The 17,306-nt window shown below is 45.1% G+C and overlaps 1 protein-coding gene across 1 annotated transcript in view; it reads right to left on the bottom strand.

Moving 5' to 3' along the window:
* Positions 1-1,119: 1,119 nt before the first annotated feature.
* Positions 1,120-17,306, bottom strand: part of CRNKL1 (crooked neck pre-mRNA splicing factor 1) — a 30,000-nt gene continuing 13,813 nt past the window's right edge. Inside the window, exons 6-14 of the mRNA XM_007454528.1 lie at positions 10,082-10,260; positions 8,755-8,925; positions 7,167-7,358; positions 5,979-6,038; positions 5,233-5,313; positions 4,245-4,484; positions 2,977-3,078; positions 2,269-2,517; positions 1,120-1,338 (exon numbers count right to left, since the gene is read on the bottom strand). Of these exons, the coding sequence (XP_007454590.1) occupies positions 1,153-1,338; positions 2,269-2,517; positions 2,977-3,078; positions 4,245-4,484; positions 5,233-5,313; positions 5,979-6,038; positions 7,167-7,358; positions 8,755-8,925; positions 10,082-10,260 (1,460 nt within the window). The 3' untranslated portion in view covers positions 1,120-1,152. The remainder of the gene's footprint in view (positions 1,339-2,268; positions 2,518-2,976; positions 3,079-4,244; positions 4,485-5,232; positions 5,314-5,978; positions 6,039-7,166; positions 7,359-8,754; positions 8,926-10,081; positions 10,261-17,306) is intronic.

Consider the following 17,306-nt stretch of genomic DNA (forward strand, 5'->3'; position numbering starts at 1 on the left):
TATAGTTACCTCAGCTGTTTTTCACGTTCTAAATCGAGGCTAAGTTGAACGTGTCAGGTTTTACAGGTAGACAGTCTACTGCAGCACGCCGGGCAACATTTATTGGTGCTCTAGGTAAGAGATGATTCCCTTGTCCATTAAGTTTGGGAAACACAGCCAGCATTGTACCTGGGGATTCATAATGTATAGGGAGTGTTATCAAGGGCCCTGAGAAGCCTAACTATAAAGAGATTTGTCAACAAGGCTTAATCCTTAACCTAAGGTTTCCCAAACTCACTGGAGCATGGGACATTGTTTTTCACAGCTCTTACATTCCTATTCTTTAAATAAGCCACTGTAGAGCTCAACCAGTTTGGGAGACTGATTACAGCATAACTGAAATTCAACTAAAATGTTTTTGGTAAAAAAAAAAAGACCTTGTTCAGTAATACAGTAACTGTAAATTATTTTCTAACTGGTGTTTTCAAAAACACTTAGTATAAATGGCCATTAAGAAGGTATAGCTATTTAGAAGTTAATCTAAGCACATTCAATTCCACAAGGAATGAACATTATTTAAGAAAGTGGCCAGGAACGAACACTTTATTGAGCACTTACTCTGTGCCAGGAATACTCCCTTTCTAATTTAATCTTCAAAATGAGCTGGCAAAAGCCCATTTTATGGATGAAGAAACTGAAAATAAACATTATGTATCACCAAGTGGCAGAGCTGGGAATGGAACTCAAGTCAGTGTGACTCTTAAGATGTAAATAAGTTACAGGATTCAGATGAATGCATAAGACATCTTTATGAAGAAGGCAGGCATGAGAAAACTTCACCTGAAAAGTTACTGTGAAATGTAACAAACTTCTAAAAAAAGACTTTCAAAATTTTGCAGTTCGATCTAAAAGACACCCTAAGTGTTACCTTAATGAGATTTCCTAATGCATGATGCATTAGGACAACACAAAATGTTGAGACCCAGACAAAGAAATCCAACAGTTAAAAAAATTACTTGCAACCCATCCGTAACTAACCCAAGAACCTTTTAAAAATAATTCAAAAGTAGCTGCCAAATATTCTCATCAGTTCATCACTGGTGAAATATCCAAAAACTTACAGGAGTTGCAAGAGTTCCAAACTATAAATCTATAAAAATAATAAAACATCTCTCAACAGGAACAGGAAGGCCCGGACTCCTGCTCGGCAGTGTCCGCATCTGGGTCTTGCTCGCCAGGCTCCTTCTGCTGCTGCTGTTTCTTCCACAGTTTGGCCATGGCCAGGAGCTTGAGGTTGGGCTGGTTGGCAGCATCTTCCGGAAAGATGTAATCATAGTATTCTTCCCAGCCTGCATCCGACTACGGGAAAAAAGTAAAACAGTTAAAAGATAAGCTGACACATGGCTGGAATACATTTCAGTTAAAGTGTTCTCCACTGGGAAACCCAGGGTTCAAATTCAACTTATCTTCATTGTGCAAAACAACATCAAAGTCTACTTGGAAAGCAGAATTTTCAGAGAAATTAGAAGGGCCTGGCCCGGTAGAGTGGGAGTAATTACTGTTGGATGGGTGTTGCTGCTGCTGTAGCTCACTGAGAGCTACAGCCTGGTGAAAAATGCCCTAAAAATCTAAGCATAGCTCCTGTATGGTCAATCGAGAAGACAGTCAGTGTCTTCAACCCCATCTTGCAGTCTTACGTGTGAGTCTTTAAATTTTTAAAGATTTACTTAGTATTTACCCAGTAGTGAAAGCCATAAATTTGTGATTATCCTGACTCCCTGCCTTTGAATCCCACCTCCAATCGGGCACTGATTTCACTTCCTAAAGGTCGCCCTGGTCCCAGCTCCCAACACCACCTTGCTTTGCTTACAACAGCCTCCCAACAGACCCTCCTCCAATGAAGCCCCTCAAATCAACCCGCAGGAGAAACCAACTGTGTCAGAGCTTTACTACAGCCTACAAAGCCTTCTCTGGATTGGCTCCTACCTAAAGGCTGAGTTTCAATTCCCTCCACCCTGACCTCCTGCTTAATGCTCCGGAAATACATTTCATGCAGTTTCTGGAACCAAGCACCAGGAAGAACCTTTGCCAACCCCCACCCCCAGTTGGGGGTGTATGGACCATACACCCTGCTGTGTTGCCATGGTAGCCAGACTGACTGTCTCCTCCTCCAGCTGTCAACCCCCTTTCTCAGATTGTATACATGCCACTTAAAAGTATGCATTTCAAAGTTGGGCACGTTTCTGCTCAGCTGGCAGGAAAGGACCAGCTCAGGGGCTCAGTTCTTACCCCATCATCAGCTTGGACCTTTCTTCTCTTCTTGACTTTCTCTGGCATGAGTTTGTCTACTCTCTCCTTATCTGATACTGTTCCAAATTCATCTTCAAAGCTTCGCCAAGATTCCAGCAACATAAGTCTCTCTTCCTTTTCTTCACAGTTTCGCATGGTTTTGTTAGCCTCTTCATAAATTTGTCTGCATTTAGCCAAACTTCCTTCCTTCCCTGAGGACAACTCAAACTGTGCAAAACTGATCCATACCTTAAAAAATATTATTAAAGAACCAAATTAACCATGTCACCCAGAAAACAATAATGTAATAATAAAGCTAATTTCTTGTTAGTGACATCTGAGCATAGTAACGTGTTCATCTGTAGTAGTTCAATACAACAGACTGACTAGATGCTTCTATATAGTAATGGTGAAGCAGTCTGCTTCTATACCCAATTAGGTGTCTGAAATAGTCTCAAAATTCTGAAGTTTTAATTTTTTATTCAACCCTACGATATCCAAGTTAATTAAACGCCGTATAAATATTGACCTGGTATAAGCTTAACATTCCAAAGTCCTCTGAGACTCACAAGCTCTCTGTAAAAGTAAGGAAATCATATAAAATAAATATATTAAAAAATCCCACACACTTAAAATACAGAAATACACTATTTCTTCCGGACTGTGGATTCAAGCAAAATTAAAGATAACCCACAAAGCACAGGATACCTTGACGTGTTGTGTCCGTTGAAGCAATCGTCGGTAAAGATTTCGTGTTCTTTCAGTTTCTTCCTGCTCAATTTCAAAATCAATATATGATTTCCAAAGCACCTAAGAAAGATAACTTCATAGGTCAGTCTTGACATTTAAGAAGCAACATGCCCCTATCCAAACACAGCCTAACTAGCATTCCAACCTAGGAAATCTAGGAACCTAGAACTTTCATGACCAATTAAGGAACAGACTGTATGTGGATACAAGAAATAATACTGCTGTTTACAGACTGGCCAAAATTTGGCTAAGTGTCTACATTATGAGAAAAAAACCTTGGGTTCATTTTTGGATTCTCTTCTGGACTTATCAAAAGAGCAGGGAAACTTGCCAAACCTCCCAGGCACTGTCATGAGGCTGCCACATACCACGGACTTGCGGGGAGAAAACAGGCCTGGATCAGCCAGTGCACACCATTTTTGTCTCCACTCTAAGTTCCCTGATGTGCCTGAGTCCAACTCAACAAGCATCCAGGGCACAGCTGCCCACCCGCCTGGCACAACCCGTCAGGGCACAGGGACTAGGAAGATGTGGCCCAGATGCCTGGAGGACGCAGTCTGTGGAGTGGCTGAGGCCAAGTGATGGGACCAGTGACACATAAAGCCCTGCCCAGTGCAGTCAGCGGGGCCTGGTGAGCCGCTCAGTGCAGGGTCACACTAGAGTAAGAGTCACTGAGCGAGCTCAGCGGTTCCTGAGAGGTTCACGCTGTCCTAGCTGTGTTTTGGTGCCACCTCGCGGCTCAAGCTTAGATCCTGACGGGATGATTTCAGGCCCTGTGGCCAGCCAGGCCAGCCTGGACAGGGGCAGTGGTACCTCCAGGAACATCCTGGTTTAGTGAGAGCCTAATCCAGGCAAAACTGCACCAGAGGGATCCGGGGCTGTGCAGTCTCAACCTTTACCTTCCTTGTTCTCCGGTTGGCCTTGACTGCGCTGCCCTGGCTCATCCTCCTCTTTAGCCTTCTGTTAAGAGAAAGGGAGGAAGATCCTACCCATAAGATCCCCATTCATCCTGGTGTCATAGTGGGGCTGTGTTGTGCTGTGCTACCCGACTAGAGAGGGCTGCTTCCCCCACCTTCCTGTCTCCAAAACAGGAAGTCCTAATCTGAGTGAAAAAGACTATAGGTGAGATGGTCTTTATGCTCTAAGAGGCACACATATTCACAAGGTCATCTGAGGTAACGCTGGGCAAGCGTCTAAGATAAAGCCAGTCACCCCGCAGTCCTCACCTCCGGCATGTCCAAGCGTGGCTGACTGATGGCTAACTCGTAGATGGCCCGGGCTCTCTCGATATCGCCAAGGATTGTCTCTAATTCTGCAAATTTAATCCAAGAGGTACAATTTTCAGGCCCAAATTCCAGGAACTTTTCATAAAGCTTCCGGCATCTGTCAAATTCTCGAAGCTGTAGCTCCAGTTCTATGTAACCTTTAAATAACTTGTTCTTTGGACACTTGCCTATGGAAGTTCCCTGGAAAAAAAAGATAACCAACCGCTGTGATGTCTGAGTGGGTCTGACTTGTGCAGACATCCTCAGCCTGGCCTAGAAGCTGTTCTCCGCTGAGCAACAGCCTTGGCGCATCAACACAGCGCACCACCCTCTCCCTCTGCACTATCGCACTGCTCAAACTGGCTCGACAGAGACCAAAGGAAACCCTCCAATTCACTCAGCTGTCAAGTCGGCCTGTTTTACAAGAGATATAGTGCTCCAGAACTGTTTGGAAAACTATTTTGAATTTCACCTGGTTTCTCAGGATGTCCTAGTGAGTGCGGATGTCAGATGGACAACACCTCCCACGAGTAAAAGGATAATCAAGGGACGAACCCTGCTGCCCACAGCCAGGGTGAGAGTAGCTTACCAGAAGGGTAGTTGCATCTGATCCTATTAAGAAATTTTAGAACACTTGTTAAGAAGGTGCACTTTATACACCAAAAATCTTGTACAGGATCAGAATACTAAAGATCTAAGATTCGATGTCTCTCGCTGGAGGAAAGATCTGGTAACTGGCAGCTCTAACTGTCCAACGTTGATACAGAATAACTTAAGCATCATCACCCAATCTTTCTTCAAAGGCCGTGCTTTCGAACAAGTCTCAGGTTATACAGGCACAGTATTTCTGCTGCCTTCTCAAAAGGAATTACATAACCTGTAAGCAATTAAGATTTTAATTTCCTTCTCGAAGGACTTAATGATGCATCTTGAGTCTTTCTTTACTCACCAAAGCTCTTCTGGCAAACGGTAAATTTTTCTGTCTTATTTCAAACTGTGCATACAGTAACCACATTTTGGCAAATGTGAACTAGAAAACAAAAGCACAAAAACTCACGTAAGTTAAATTTAAATTAACAAGGGCCACAGACGAACTTCCCTAAAGCTTCAGAGCTAGGGCGGACATATCTTCTCATTTATAAGCTAAGAAGACAATATTTGACAGAAATTAGGAACAATAATCTAGGCACTTCACTATAACGCAGGGCTCTGCAGCCCCTACTGAGAGGCAGCTTTGTTTGTGGGTGTGCTGTGATCAGGCAGAACATGCCCCTCTATTCTAGAAGGCAACTCGGTCAACACCTCTCTCTCTCATGCTGGGAAATACACAGAGATCATGTGTCAACCATCCCCAGAACACGCGTGTTCCCTGCGCCTGCGGACGACCACGCAGGTGCCAGCAGCCGGTTGGCTGTCCCCTCTCATGCTGAGCTCAGTCTCTTCTGATTACCATCCTCCTGGAATTTCTCCATTAGCATATGTATCGGTCATTGGTCACTTAACACAGGCTGCCCGCTCAACTAGACTGTAAGCTGTTTTCAGAGGCAAAGAGTGTGTCTTATTCTTATTTATGTTTTCCACAGAGCCTAGCACAGAGAAGAGCCAATCAATAAATATGATCTCACTGAATTATTTCACAAGTAACAGATGCAGGAGTTTGATGTGTCTGGAACAGAACATTTAGAGCAAACATACCTTTTTATGAGGAATGAGTTCCAAAGAGGCTTGGTAAACTTGTCTTGTCCTCTCCGGATCCTGCATTAGGATAAGAAATTTGCACAAAATATTTACGTCTATTACTAATACTAATTTTACTATTACTAATAAAAATATACACCCCTAACATTGAATATGTTTCTACAAGTTATCTTCAAACTCTGATTGCATTTATGATCAAAATGGAACTGCCTCTGGCCATTAAACTGTGATCACAGAATCACCCACAATACAGCCCTCAAACTCTTTTGCCCGACGGCAGAAACAAAGATGTTCTACAGTCTCGGATAAGCAGCAGAAAGTTAACCTTTTCCTATTAACTTACACACAACCAATTTCTGAAAATTTGCTAAAAGTAAGAATGTGCAATCCAGCTGTGATCCCTCTTCATGAGAAAACCCAGGAAACTATAAATAATGAAACTAAGGGCTAGTTCATTGTTCCCTTTCAAGCTCCAAGTAATAATCTTGTTGCATCTCAAGGTTTAAAAAAAATACAGCAAAACTAAAAACCACCTCACCTATGTCCACTACAGGTGTACAGAGTTTAAAACGTGGCAGAGGGGACTTCTCTGGTGGCATAGTGGTTAAGAACCCGCCTGCCAATGCAGGGGACGTGGGTTTGATCCCTGGTCCAGGAAGATCCCACATGCTGCACCCTATGTCCACTACAGGTGTACAGAGTTTAAAACGTGGCAGAGGGGACTTCTCTGGTGGCATAGTGGTTAAGACCCCGCCTGCCAATGCAGGGGACGTGGGTTTGATCCCTGGTCCAGGAAGATCCCACATGCTGCAGAGCAACTAAGCCCGTGCACCACAACTACTGAGCCTGCGCACCTAGAGCCCACGAGCCACAACTACTGAAGCCCGTGTACCGCAACTACTGAGCCCACGAGCCATAACTACTGAAGCCCATGCACCTAGAGCCCATGCTCCACAACAACAGAAGCCACCGCAATGAGAAGCCCATGCACTGTAACGAAGAGTAGCCCCCGCTCCCTGCAACTAGAGAAAACCCATGTGCAGCAACGAAGACCCAACGTAGCCAAAAAAACACCAAAAAACAAACCACCTTATAAAATGTGGTATCAGTTCCCAGCCACGCCAGCAGGGCCAACGCGCAGGGGGAGGAGCCCGCCCCCAGCCACTCCAGGACTAGGCTCTGCACCTTTGCCTCCAGCTCCTCATAGAGGGCGTAGTTGATCCACAGGTAGATGTAGCGCTTCCAGTGCCTCTTCTCCTGCACAGGCGGCACGTTGGCGATGGCTCGCTCGTAGACTTCCCGCACCGTCTCTGCCTCTGCGTCGCTTTCGACCAAGCGCAAGTAATCGAACCACGCATCGTAGTTGTGCGGGTTAGCCTAGAAAGATAAGGTTAATAATTAGAAACCAAACCCAGAGCTGCACCTGCGGGACTATGTGAGCTGAAAGAAGGCAGCAGACTGACTTTCTGTACTCCAGCAACTATTTTCTACACTTTACAGGCTATTTCATTTAAAAACACCGTTCTTGAGATTCTATAATAGAAAAGGAAAAGGACTACAGAAGACAGACTATTAGCCAGAGGTTCCCCCAGCAAAGCCCCTTTTATCTACAACAGCTTATTTTTTGGGACTATACCAATTTTTCATTTTTTTTCAAGAAGGTGTAAGTGGAAAAATGACTTAGAGACAAATACATAAAGATCAAAAACAATTGATGTTTTTTCCTTTGTTTTTTTTTTTTTAATGAAGCAGCAAATGGTAATCAGAGCAGACCCCTGTTCTGGTGGTGCCCTGGATGCCTCCCCTCCACAGAGGTGAAGGGTGCCAGCTCCCCGTCTTCCCGCCCCGGCAGCCACCGCACTTGGCTGAGTAAAGACCCCTGCTTGAGGGTCTGGTGCACACGAATGGGTGACGTGGAGATGAAGCACACTGAGAACTGGTGTGTGGAAGTCATATCCACTGGCGGGTCAGTCATCCCTGGCCAGACTGAAATGTGACTGTCTCATCTCCTGCTCCAGGACTTTCTGCAACTGCCCTGATTCCCGCCCATTATCCAAGCCTGCTCCTCCAGCTTCCTATTGATTCTGTAAACCTCCCAGTATCTATAGCTATGAAAATAGACATCTATTTTTTTATAAGTGACTTTGTTTATATATGTGACTCCATAGCACTATGCCTAGATTTAAAATTACGATGGAATTATACCATGCTCACAACTGCAAAACCTGCCTTTTCAATTAACAGCAATACGTCTTGAACATATCTTGCGGACCCCATTTAACATCAGACTTAGTCCTTTGTTTGGAGATACCTTAATTAATTTGGCCAAGCAGAAGTATTTTAAAATACAGAGCAGAACAGTAAAGGAAAACACTACTACCTTTGAATTCAAATCAAAATAGTACATTACAGACAGAGATGAGAATGGAACCCTAACTACAATATGTCCTTTGTTCAAGCAATTAAGCCAAAAGGTAATGTATAAAAATGGGTTTTTTCCATCTGACTCTTCCATCTTCTTTAAAAATTGAGCTCAAATGGATTTCAGATTGCTTTTGCTCAAGTTGTGTATAATCAGCAACCAACAAAGTGACTTCCAACATGCGAGTGGCAGAGCAAATCCAAGCGCTGTCTGCTTGCCTTTTCTACCAGCCCCATTTACCTCCCCATCTGGAATGCCAATTTCCTGCAGACACAGGACGGAGAGCGATGCTGTCGCCCAGGACTAGCCAGCAGGTCCCTGCCAGCACAACCACTCACCGCCAGTGCTCACCTTCACCTCCTCCTCGTACTGGAATCTCCGTTTGCTCACAATGATGTCTTCAATGCCCCGCCTGTCACCAAACTTCTTTTCAAAGATGGTGTAATTTTTAAAGAGTTCCTGGGCTTCCTGCTTTGAAATTCGATCCAGGGCGTACTTATAGATCACTCGTACCCTCTCAAACTGAAAGCAGACAGGATGATTATCTTCCAGAACACAGTATTCTCATTCTAGCCACAACTTGAAAAGTAATTATAACATAAAACATTACTTGTAAGTTAATGAGGCCTCAAAATGTCCAAAGTACGACTTTTCTTTTCCCTTTTGTTGAGGTACTTTCAGCCAGGATAGACAGACACTCTCCTCTGAGCCCCACATTTAACAGTGTACCTTATGCTGCCAGCTGGATGTCGTCCATGCATCTCAGACTCACCCAAGCTCGCTCCTCCCGCCCAGCTGGGTCGCTGTCAGACTCCCCGTCCTGGGCAGTCACACCCACCACCCTGATCACACACCTGCTCTGTCAGGGGCCTCCCCAACTCCTCTCTCCTGCATTCCTCACACTGGCTGCTTCCACAGCCCAGCCCTTTCTACCTCCTCAACACAGCCCTTCACTTCTCCCCAGGCCCCTGCCGACCCACCTCCATTTCTCCCTAGACCATGTGAAAAGCGCCCCCAGGCCCACTCTGCCGCCCTCCCCCCAATACCCTCTGCATGAACCAGCCAGAGGCTCCCCTCACAGCACAGATGACATCCGACCACTTCCTGCTTAAGACCCTCCACACTTCCCACCGGCCTGAGGACAGAATCTGAACTCACCTCTGGGACCTGTGCAAGACCCTGCATTCAGATCCCAGCCAACCCCTCCCCATCCTGTATTATTTGAGCTACATTACAGGATTATTTTCCATACATACTATGGGAGAAAATAACTGACTTCTTGTAGGACAATCTCTGTTTCCATTTCATATTCTGTTCTCTGTACTGAGAGCTCTGGGGCTTTTTGTTTCCCAGGTTCATTACCTGTAAAGCCCTTTAATCAGAGTATCAAATGACTCTCAGTTTACAGATAATATTCTCATTTAGGTTTAAAGACTTAATTTTGAAGCAGAGCACAACAAAATTAAGACAGTTACAATATAATCCATAATCACTCACTCCCAATCTGCAGCTTAGCCAGATATATGCTGTTTTCCTTGAGAAATCACGTTTTCATATTTTGAAAGCATTTTCTCCAAGGATAAGTGAATAAGAAAATGCAAATGAACTCAATGTGCACAAAAAGTAATCTTTTCTAAGCTGTTTTGCAACATAATCAAGCTCCTTTAAGTTTACTTACTTCTTTCTGATTTTCCTCAAATTTGGCAAAGGCAACATAGAGGTGTTCATCCATATGTTCATCCCCAAAGAATTCGACGGCTCTCTCATACACCTTCCGCGCATGGGCAAAGTAACCATGCTTTTCTTCAAAGCGGGCATACTTGATCCAGTTCTTCACATCAGGGTGCACAAGAACAAGTGAGCGGGATTAAAGAAAAACCAGGCAGAACAACGTGGCTTAAAAAACAAAAACCCAAACCCAAACCCAGAACCTCAACACCACACACTATGGGTGGCGACAGGGGTGATAAAACATGTACAAAGGTGGAGACCCACTAACCTGTGACCACCCAAGAGGCCGTGTCTTGTTTGTGTGGCCTCCTCCAATTCTTATTCAGTATTTCAGGAGTGGTACAAACAGGAGTTTGGAGCCACGAAAAAGCTGAAGCCTATGACTAGCCATGTGATCTGGACAAGTCATTAATCTTATCTAAGCCTCAGTTTTATCATCTATAAATAGAGGAAAATAATACCAACCAACCTCATTTGATGATTGCCAACTTTAAATGAGAAAAATGTGTGTTAAGCTCTTAGCAATTTCAGGCCAAAAGAATGTGCTCAACAAATAGCACTTTTTGTAGTATCTGCTCAATAACATTAATATTTGAATTACTGATTAAGAAAAAAACATGTGGGAGGAGTCAAGATAGCTGAATAGGAGTACATGGAGCTCACCCCACCCCACAAATACATCAAGAATACATCTACAAATGGAACAGTTCTCACAGAGCACCTGCTCAACACTTGCAGAGGACCTCAGACACCTGAAAGGGCAAGAAAGATCCCTGCGTAACCAGGTAGGACAAAAGAAAGAAACAAAAAGAAGAGGAAGGGGGATGGGACCTGTGCCCCTTTGGGGGAGCTGAAGGAGTGGGGAGGCTCCCACACCCAGGGAAGCCCCCTCCCTGGTGGGGAGATCAGCTGGGACAGAAGGGGAGCTTCAGGGCCTTGCAGAAGAGCACAGCAACTGGTCTGTGGCAGGCAGGACAGAGTGTGACCTACACAGATGGTCCCTGCTTCAGCCCTGCACACCCCAACCTGAGATGTGTGTCTGCCGGTGCAGAAGGGGCTGGGTGCTGGAACGTGGCGTTGGAGAGCAGATTCGGGGAGAAGACTGCCATTGGCTGCACGGAGACAGCCTGGAGGGACAGGAGTGTGGAGCTCCGGCAACCAGGAACATTTGTGGAGGAAGCTGGGGCTGCCATTGCAGCCTCCTTCTCCACGTACCAGGCCCTGCCTCCATGTGCACTGGGAGGGACTCCCACCTGGGTGGGCTTGAACACCCCAATTCCTGGCCCAGCCCCCTCCAACCTGAACCCAAGGAGGAACAGGCCAAAACACACTTTTTTTTTTTTTTGCGGTATGCTGTCCTCTCACTGTTGTACTCTCTCCCATTGCGGAGCACAGGCTCCGGACACGCAGGCCCAGTGGCCATGGCTCACAGGCCCAGCCGCTCCGCAGCATGTGGGATCCTCCTGGACCAGGGCACGAACCCGTGTCCCCTGCATCGGCCGGCAGACTCTCAACCACTGTGCCACCAGGGAAGCCCCCAAGACACATATTAATCAAAGTGACAAAAATTAAATACAAAGAAAAAATATCAAAGCAACAAGGGAAAAGCAACAAATAACCTTATGGGGATTCTCTTGTATGTTATCAGCTGATTTTTCAGCTGAAACTGCAGGCCAGAACGGTGTGGCACCATATATTTAAAGTGAAGAAAGGGAAAAATGTACAGCCAAGAATACTCTACCCAGCAAGGCTCGCATTCAGATTCAATGGAGAAATCAAAAGATTTACAGACAAGCGAAAGCTAAGAGAATTCAGCACCACCAAACCAGCTTTACAACAAATGCTAAAGGTACTTCTTTAGGTGGAAAAGAAAAGGCCACAACTAGAAACAAGAAATGGGAAAGCTCACTGGTAAAGGCAAACATAAAGTAAAGGCAGGAAATTATCCACACACAAATATGTTATCAAAACCAGCAACCACGGGCTTCCCTGGTGGCGCAGTGCTTGAGAGTCCGCCTGCCGATGCAGGAGACGCGGGTTCGTGCCCCGTTTCGGGAAGATCCCACATGCCGCGGAGCGGCTGGGCCCGTGAGCCATGGCCATTGAGCCTGCGCGTCCGGAGCCTGTGCTCCGCAAATGGGAGAGGCCACAACAGTGAGAGGCCCGCATAACGCAAGAAAAAAAAAAAAAAAACAAAAAACCAGCAACCATGAGAAGAGGAGAATACAAATGCAGGAAATGGGAAATGCACTTGAAATTAAGGGACGAGCAACTTAAAACAACCTTGTATATATATACATAGACTGCTATATCAGAACCTCATGGAACCTGCAAACCAAAAAATTACGATACATACACACACACACACACACACACACACACACAAGCAATCCAAACACAACACTGAAGACAGTCATCAAATCACAAGACAAGAGAACAAAAGAGGAAGGGAAGAAAAAAGACCTACAAAAACAAATCCAAAACAATTAAGGAAATGGGAATAAGGACATACATATTGATAACTACCTTAAATGTAAATGGAATAAATGCTCCAATCAAAGGACAGAGACTGGCTAAATGGTTACAAAAACAAGACCCATATATATGCTGTCTACAAGAGACTCACTTCAGATCTAGGGACACATACAGACTGAAAGTGAGGGGATGGAAAAAGGTATTCCATGCAAATGGAAATCAAAGAAAGCTGGAGTAGCAATACTCATATCAGACAAAACAGACTTTAAAATAAAGACTGTTACAAGAGACAAGGAAGGACACTACATAATGATCAAGGGATCAATTCAAGAAGATGTAACAATTGTAAATATAGATGCACCCAACATAGGAGCACCTCAATACATAAGGCAAATGCTAACAGCCATAAAAGGGGAAATCGACAGTAACAGTAATAGTAGGGGACTTCAACACCCCACTTTCACCAATGGACAGATCATCCAGACAGAAAATCAATCAGGAGACACAGGCCTTAAATGACACATTAGACCAGATAGACCTAATTGATATTTACAGAACATTCCATTCGAAAGCAGCAGAATACACTTTCTTCAAGTGCATATGGAACATTCTCCAGGATAGATCACATATTGGGCCACAAATCAAGTCTTGGTAAATTTAAGAAAACTGAGATCATATCAAGCATCTTTTCCGACCACAACGCTGTGAGATTAGAAATCAATTATAGGAAAAAATCTAAAAAATCCAAACACTTGGAAGATGAACAATATGTTACTAAACATCCAAGGGATCACTGAAGAAATCAAAGAGGAAATCATAAAATACCTAGAGACAAATGACAACAAAAACACAACAGTCTAAAACCTACTGGATGCAGCAAAAGCAGTTCTAAGAGGGAAGTTTACAGCAATACAATCTTATGTCAGAAAACAAGAAAAATCTCAAGTAAACAACCTAACCTTACACCTAAAGCAACAAGAGAAAGAAGAACAACAAAAACCCCAAAGTTAGTAGAAGGAAAGTAATCATCAAGTTCAGAGCAGAAATAAATGAAATAGAAAAAAAACAATAGGAAAAAAAATCAATGAAAAGCTGGTTCTTTGAAAAGATAAACAAAACTGATAAACCTTTAGCCAGACTCATCAAGAAAAAAAAGGGAGATGCCTCAAATCAATAAAATTAGAAATGAAAAAGGAGAAGGTACAAGTAAGTGACACCACAGAAAAACCAAGGATCATAAGAGACTACTAAAGCAACCATACGCCAATAAAATGGACAACCTAGAAGAAATGGACAAATTCTTAGCAAATTCTTAGAAAGATACAACCTTCCAAGACTGAACCAGGAAGAAATAGAAAACATGAACCGACCAATCTCAAGCACTGAAATTGAAACTGTGATTAAAAACTTCCAACAGGGGCTTCCCTGGTGGCGCAGTGGTTGAGACTCCGCCTGCCGATGCAGGGGACGCGGGTTCGTGCCCCGGTCTGGGAAGATCCCACATGCCGTGGAGCGGCTGGGCCCGTGAGCCACGGCCGCTGAGCCTGCGCGTCCGGAGCCTGTGCTCCGCAACAGGAGAGGCCACAACAGTGAGAGGCCCGCGTACCGCAAAAAAAAAAAAAAAAAAAAAATTCCAACAAACAAAAGTCCAGGACTAGATGGCTTCACAGGTGAATTCTATTGAACACTTAGAGAACAGTTAACACTGATTCTTCTGAAACTTTTCCAAAAAATTGCAGAGGAAGGAATACTCCCAAGTTCATTCTACAAGGCCACCATCATCCCAATACCAAAACCAGTAAAAGATACACAAAAGAAGAAAATTACAGGTCAATATCACTAATGAACATAGATGCAAAAATCCTCAACAAAATACTAGCAAACCTAATCAAACAATACATTAAAAGGATCATACACCATGATCAAGTGGGATTTATCCAAGGGATGCAAGGATTCTTCAATATCTGCAAATCAATCAGTCTGATACACCATGTTAACTGAAGAATAAAAACCATATATGATCATCTCAATAGATGCAGAAAAAGCTTCTGACAAAATTCAACACCCGGGGGGTGCTGGGAAGATGGCGGAAGAGTAAGAAGCGGAGATCATCTTCCTCCCCACAGTTACACCAGAAATACATCTACACGTGGAACGACTCCTACAGAACACCTACTGAACGCTGGCAGAAGACCTCAGACCTCCCAAAACGCAAGAAACGCCCCCCCCCCCAACGTACCTGGGTAGGGCAAGAGAAAAAAGAATAAACAGAGACAAAAGAATAGGGACGGCACCTGCACCACTGGGAGGGAGCTGTGAAGGAGGAAAGGTCTCCACACACTAGAAGCCCCTTCGCGGGCGGACACTGCGGGTGGCGGAGCGGGGAGCTTCGGGGCCGCGGAGCAGAGCGCAGCAACGGGGGCGCGGAGGGCAGAGCGGAGACATTCCCGCACAGAGGATCGGCGCCGACCGGCACTCACCAGCCCGAGAGGATTGTGTGCTCACCGGCCGGGGCGGCCGGGGCCGGTGCGGGCGGAGCTGAGGCTCGGGCTTCGGTCGGAGCGCACGGAGAGGACTGGGGTTGGCGGCGTGAACACAGCCTGCAGCGGGTTAGTGCGCCACGGCTGGCCGGGAGGGAGTCCGGGGAAAAGTCTGCACCTGCCGAAGAGGCAAGAGACTTTTTCTTCCCTCTGTTTCCTGGTGCGCGAGGAGAGGGGATTGAGAGCGCTGCTTAAAGGAGCTCCAGAGACGGGCGCGAGCCGCGGCTAAAAGCACGGACCCCAGAGACGGGCGGGAGACGCTAAGGCTGCTGCTGCCGCCACCAAGGGGCCTGTGTGCGAGCACAGGTCACTATCCACACCCCTCTTCCGAGGAGCCTGTGCAGCCCGCCACTGGCATGTTCCCAGGGTCCAGGGACAACTTCCCAGGGACAACTTCCCAGGGAGAACGCACAACGGACCTCAGGCTGGTGCAACGTCACGCTGGCCTCTGCCACCGCAGGCCCGCCCCGCACTCCGTGCCCCTCCCTCCCCCTGGCCTGAGTGCGCCAGAGCCCCCGAGTCAGCGGCTCCTTTAACCTCGTCCTGAGCAAAAAACAGACGCCCTCCAGCGACCTACACGCAGAGGCAGGGCCAAATCCAAAGCTGAGCGCCTCTGAGCTGTGAGAACAAAGAAGAGAAAGGGAAAACTCTCACAGCAGCCTCAGAAGCAGCGGATTAAAGCTCCACAATCAACTTGATGTACCCTGCATCTGTGGAATACATGAATAGACAGCGAATCATCCCAAATTGAGGAGGTGGACTTCGAGAGCAAGATCTATGATTTCTTTCCCCTTTTCCTCTTTTTGTGAATATGTATGTGTATGCTTCTGTGTGAGATCTTGTCTGTATAGCTTTGCTTCCACCACTGGTCCTAGGGTTCTATCCATCCATTGTTTTTCTTTTTTAATTTCTTTCTCAATAATTAATTTTAATAACTCTATTATACTTTACCTTCTTTCTTTCTTTCCTTCCTTCCTTCCTTCCCTCCTTTAGACAACGAATCATCCCAAATTGAGGAGGTGGACTTTGAGAGCAAGATTTATGATTTTTTCCTCTTTACCTCTTTTTGTGAGGGTGTATGTGTATGCTTCTGTTTAAGACTATCTGTATAGCTTTGCTTCCACCATTTGTCCTAAGGTTCTATCCATCCCTTTTTTTTCTAAATATTTTTTAATTCAATAACTTTATTATACTTTATTTTATTTTACTGTATCCTCTTTCTTATTTCCTTCCTTCCCTCCTTCCTTCCTTCCTCCCTCCCTCCTTTCTTTCCTTCTTGCCTTCTTTCCTTCTTTTCTTTCTTCCTTCCTTCCCTCCTTTTTTTCTTTCTTTCTTCCTACTTCTACTAATTCTCTCTACTTTCTCTCCCTTTTATTCTGAGCCGTGTGGATGAAAGGTTCTTGCTGCTCCAGCCAGGAGTCAGGACTCTGTCTCTGAAGTGGGAGAGCCAACTTCAGGACACTGGTCAACAAGAGACCTCCCAGCTCCACATAATATCAAACGGCGAAAATTTCCCAGAGACCTCCATCTTAAAACCAGCACCCAGCTTCACTCAACAACCAGCAAGCTACAGTGCTGGACAACCTATGCCAAACAACTAGCAAAACAGGAACAAAACCCCACCCATTAACAGAGAGGCTGCCTAAAATCATAATAAGTCCACAGACACCCCAAAACACACCACCAGACGTGGACCTGCCCACTAGAGAGACAAGATCTAGCCTCATCCACCACAACACAGGCACTAGTCCCCTCCACCAGGAAACCTACACAACCCACTGAACCAACCTTAGCCACTGGAGACAGACATCAAAAACAACGGGAAATACGAACCTGCAGCCTGCAAAAAGGAGACCCCAAACACAGTAAGATAAGCAAAATGACAGAAAAACACACAGAAGATGAAGGAGCAAGGCAAAAACCCACCAGACCTAACAAATGAAGAGGAAGTAGGCAGTCTACCTGAAAAAGAATTCAGAGTAATGATAGTAAAGATGATCCAAAATCTTGGAAATAGAATAGACAAAATGCAAGAAACAGTTAACAAGGATCTAGGAGAAATAAAGATGAAACAAGCAACGACGAACAACACAATAAATGAAATTAAAAGTACTCTAGATGGGATCAATAGCAGAATAACTGAGGCAGAAGAACGGA

This window comes from Lipotes vexillifer, unplaced genomic scaffold, assembly GCF_000442215.2.
Source record: "Lipotes vexillifer unplaced genomic scaffold, Lipotes_vexillifer_v1.1 scaffold365, whole genome shotgun sequence".
Taxonomy (NCBI): domain Eukaryota; kingdom Metazoa; phylum Chordata; class Mammalia; order Artiodactyla; family Lipotidae; genus Lipotes; species Lipotes vexillifer.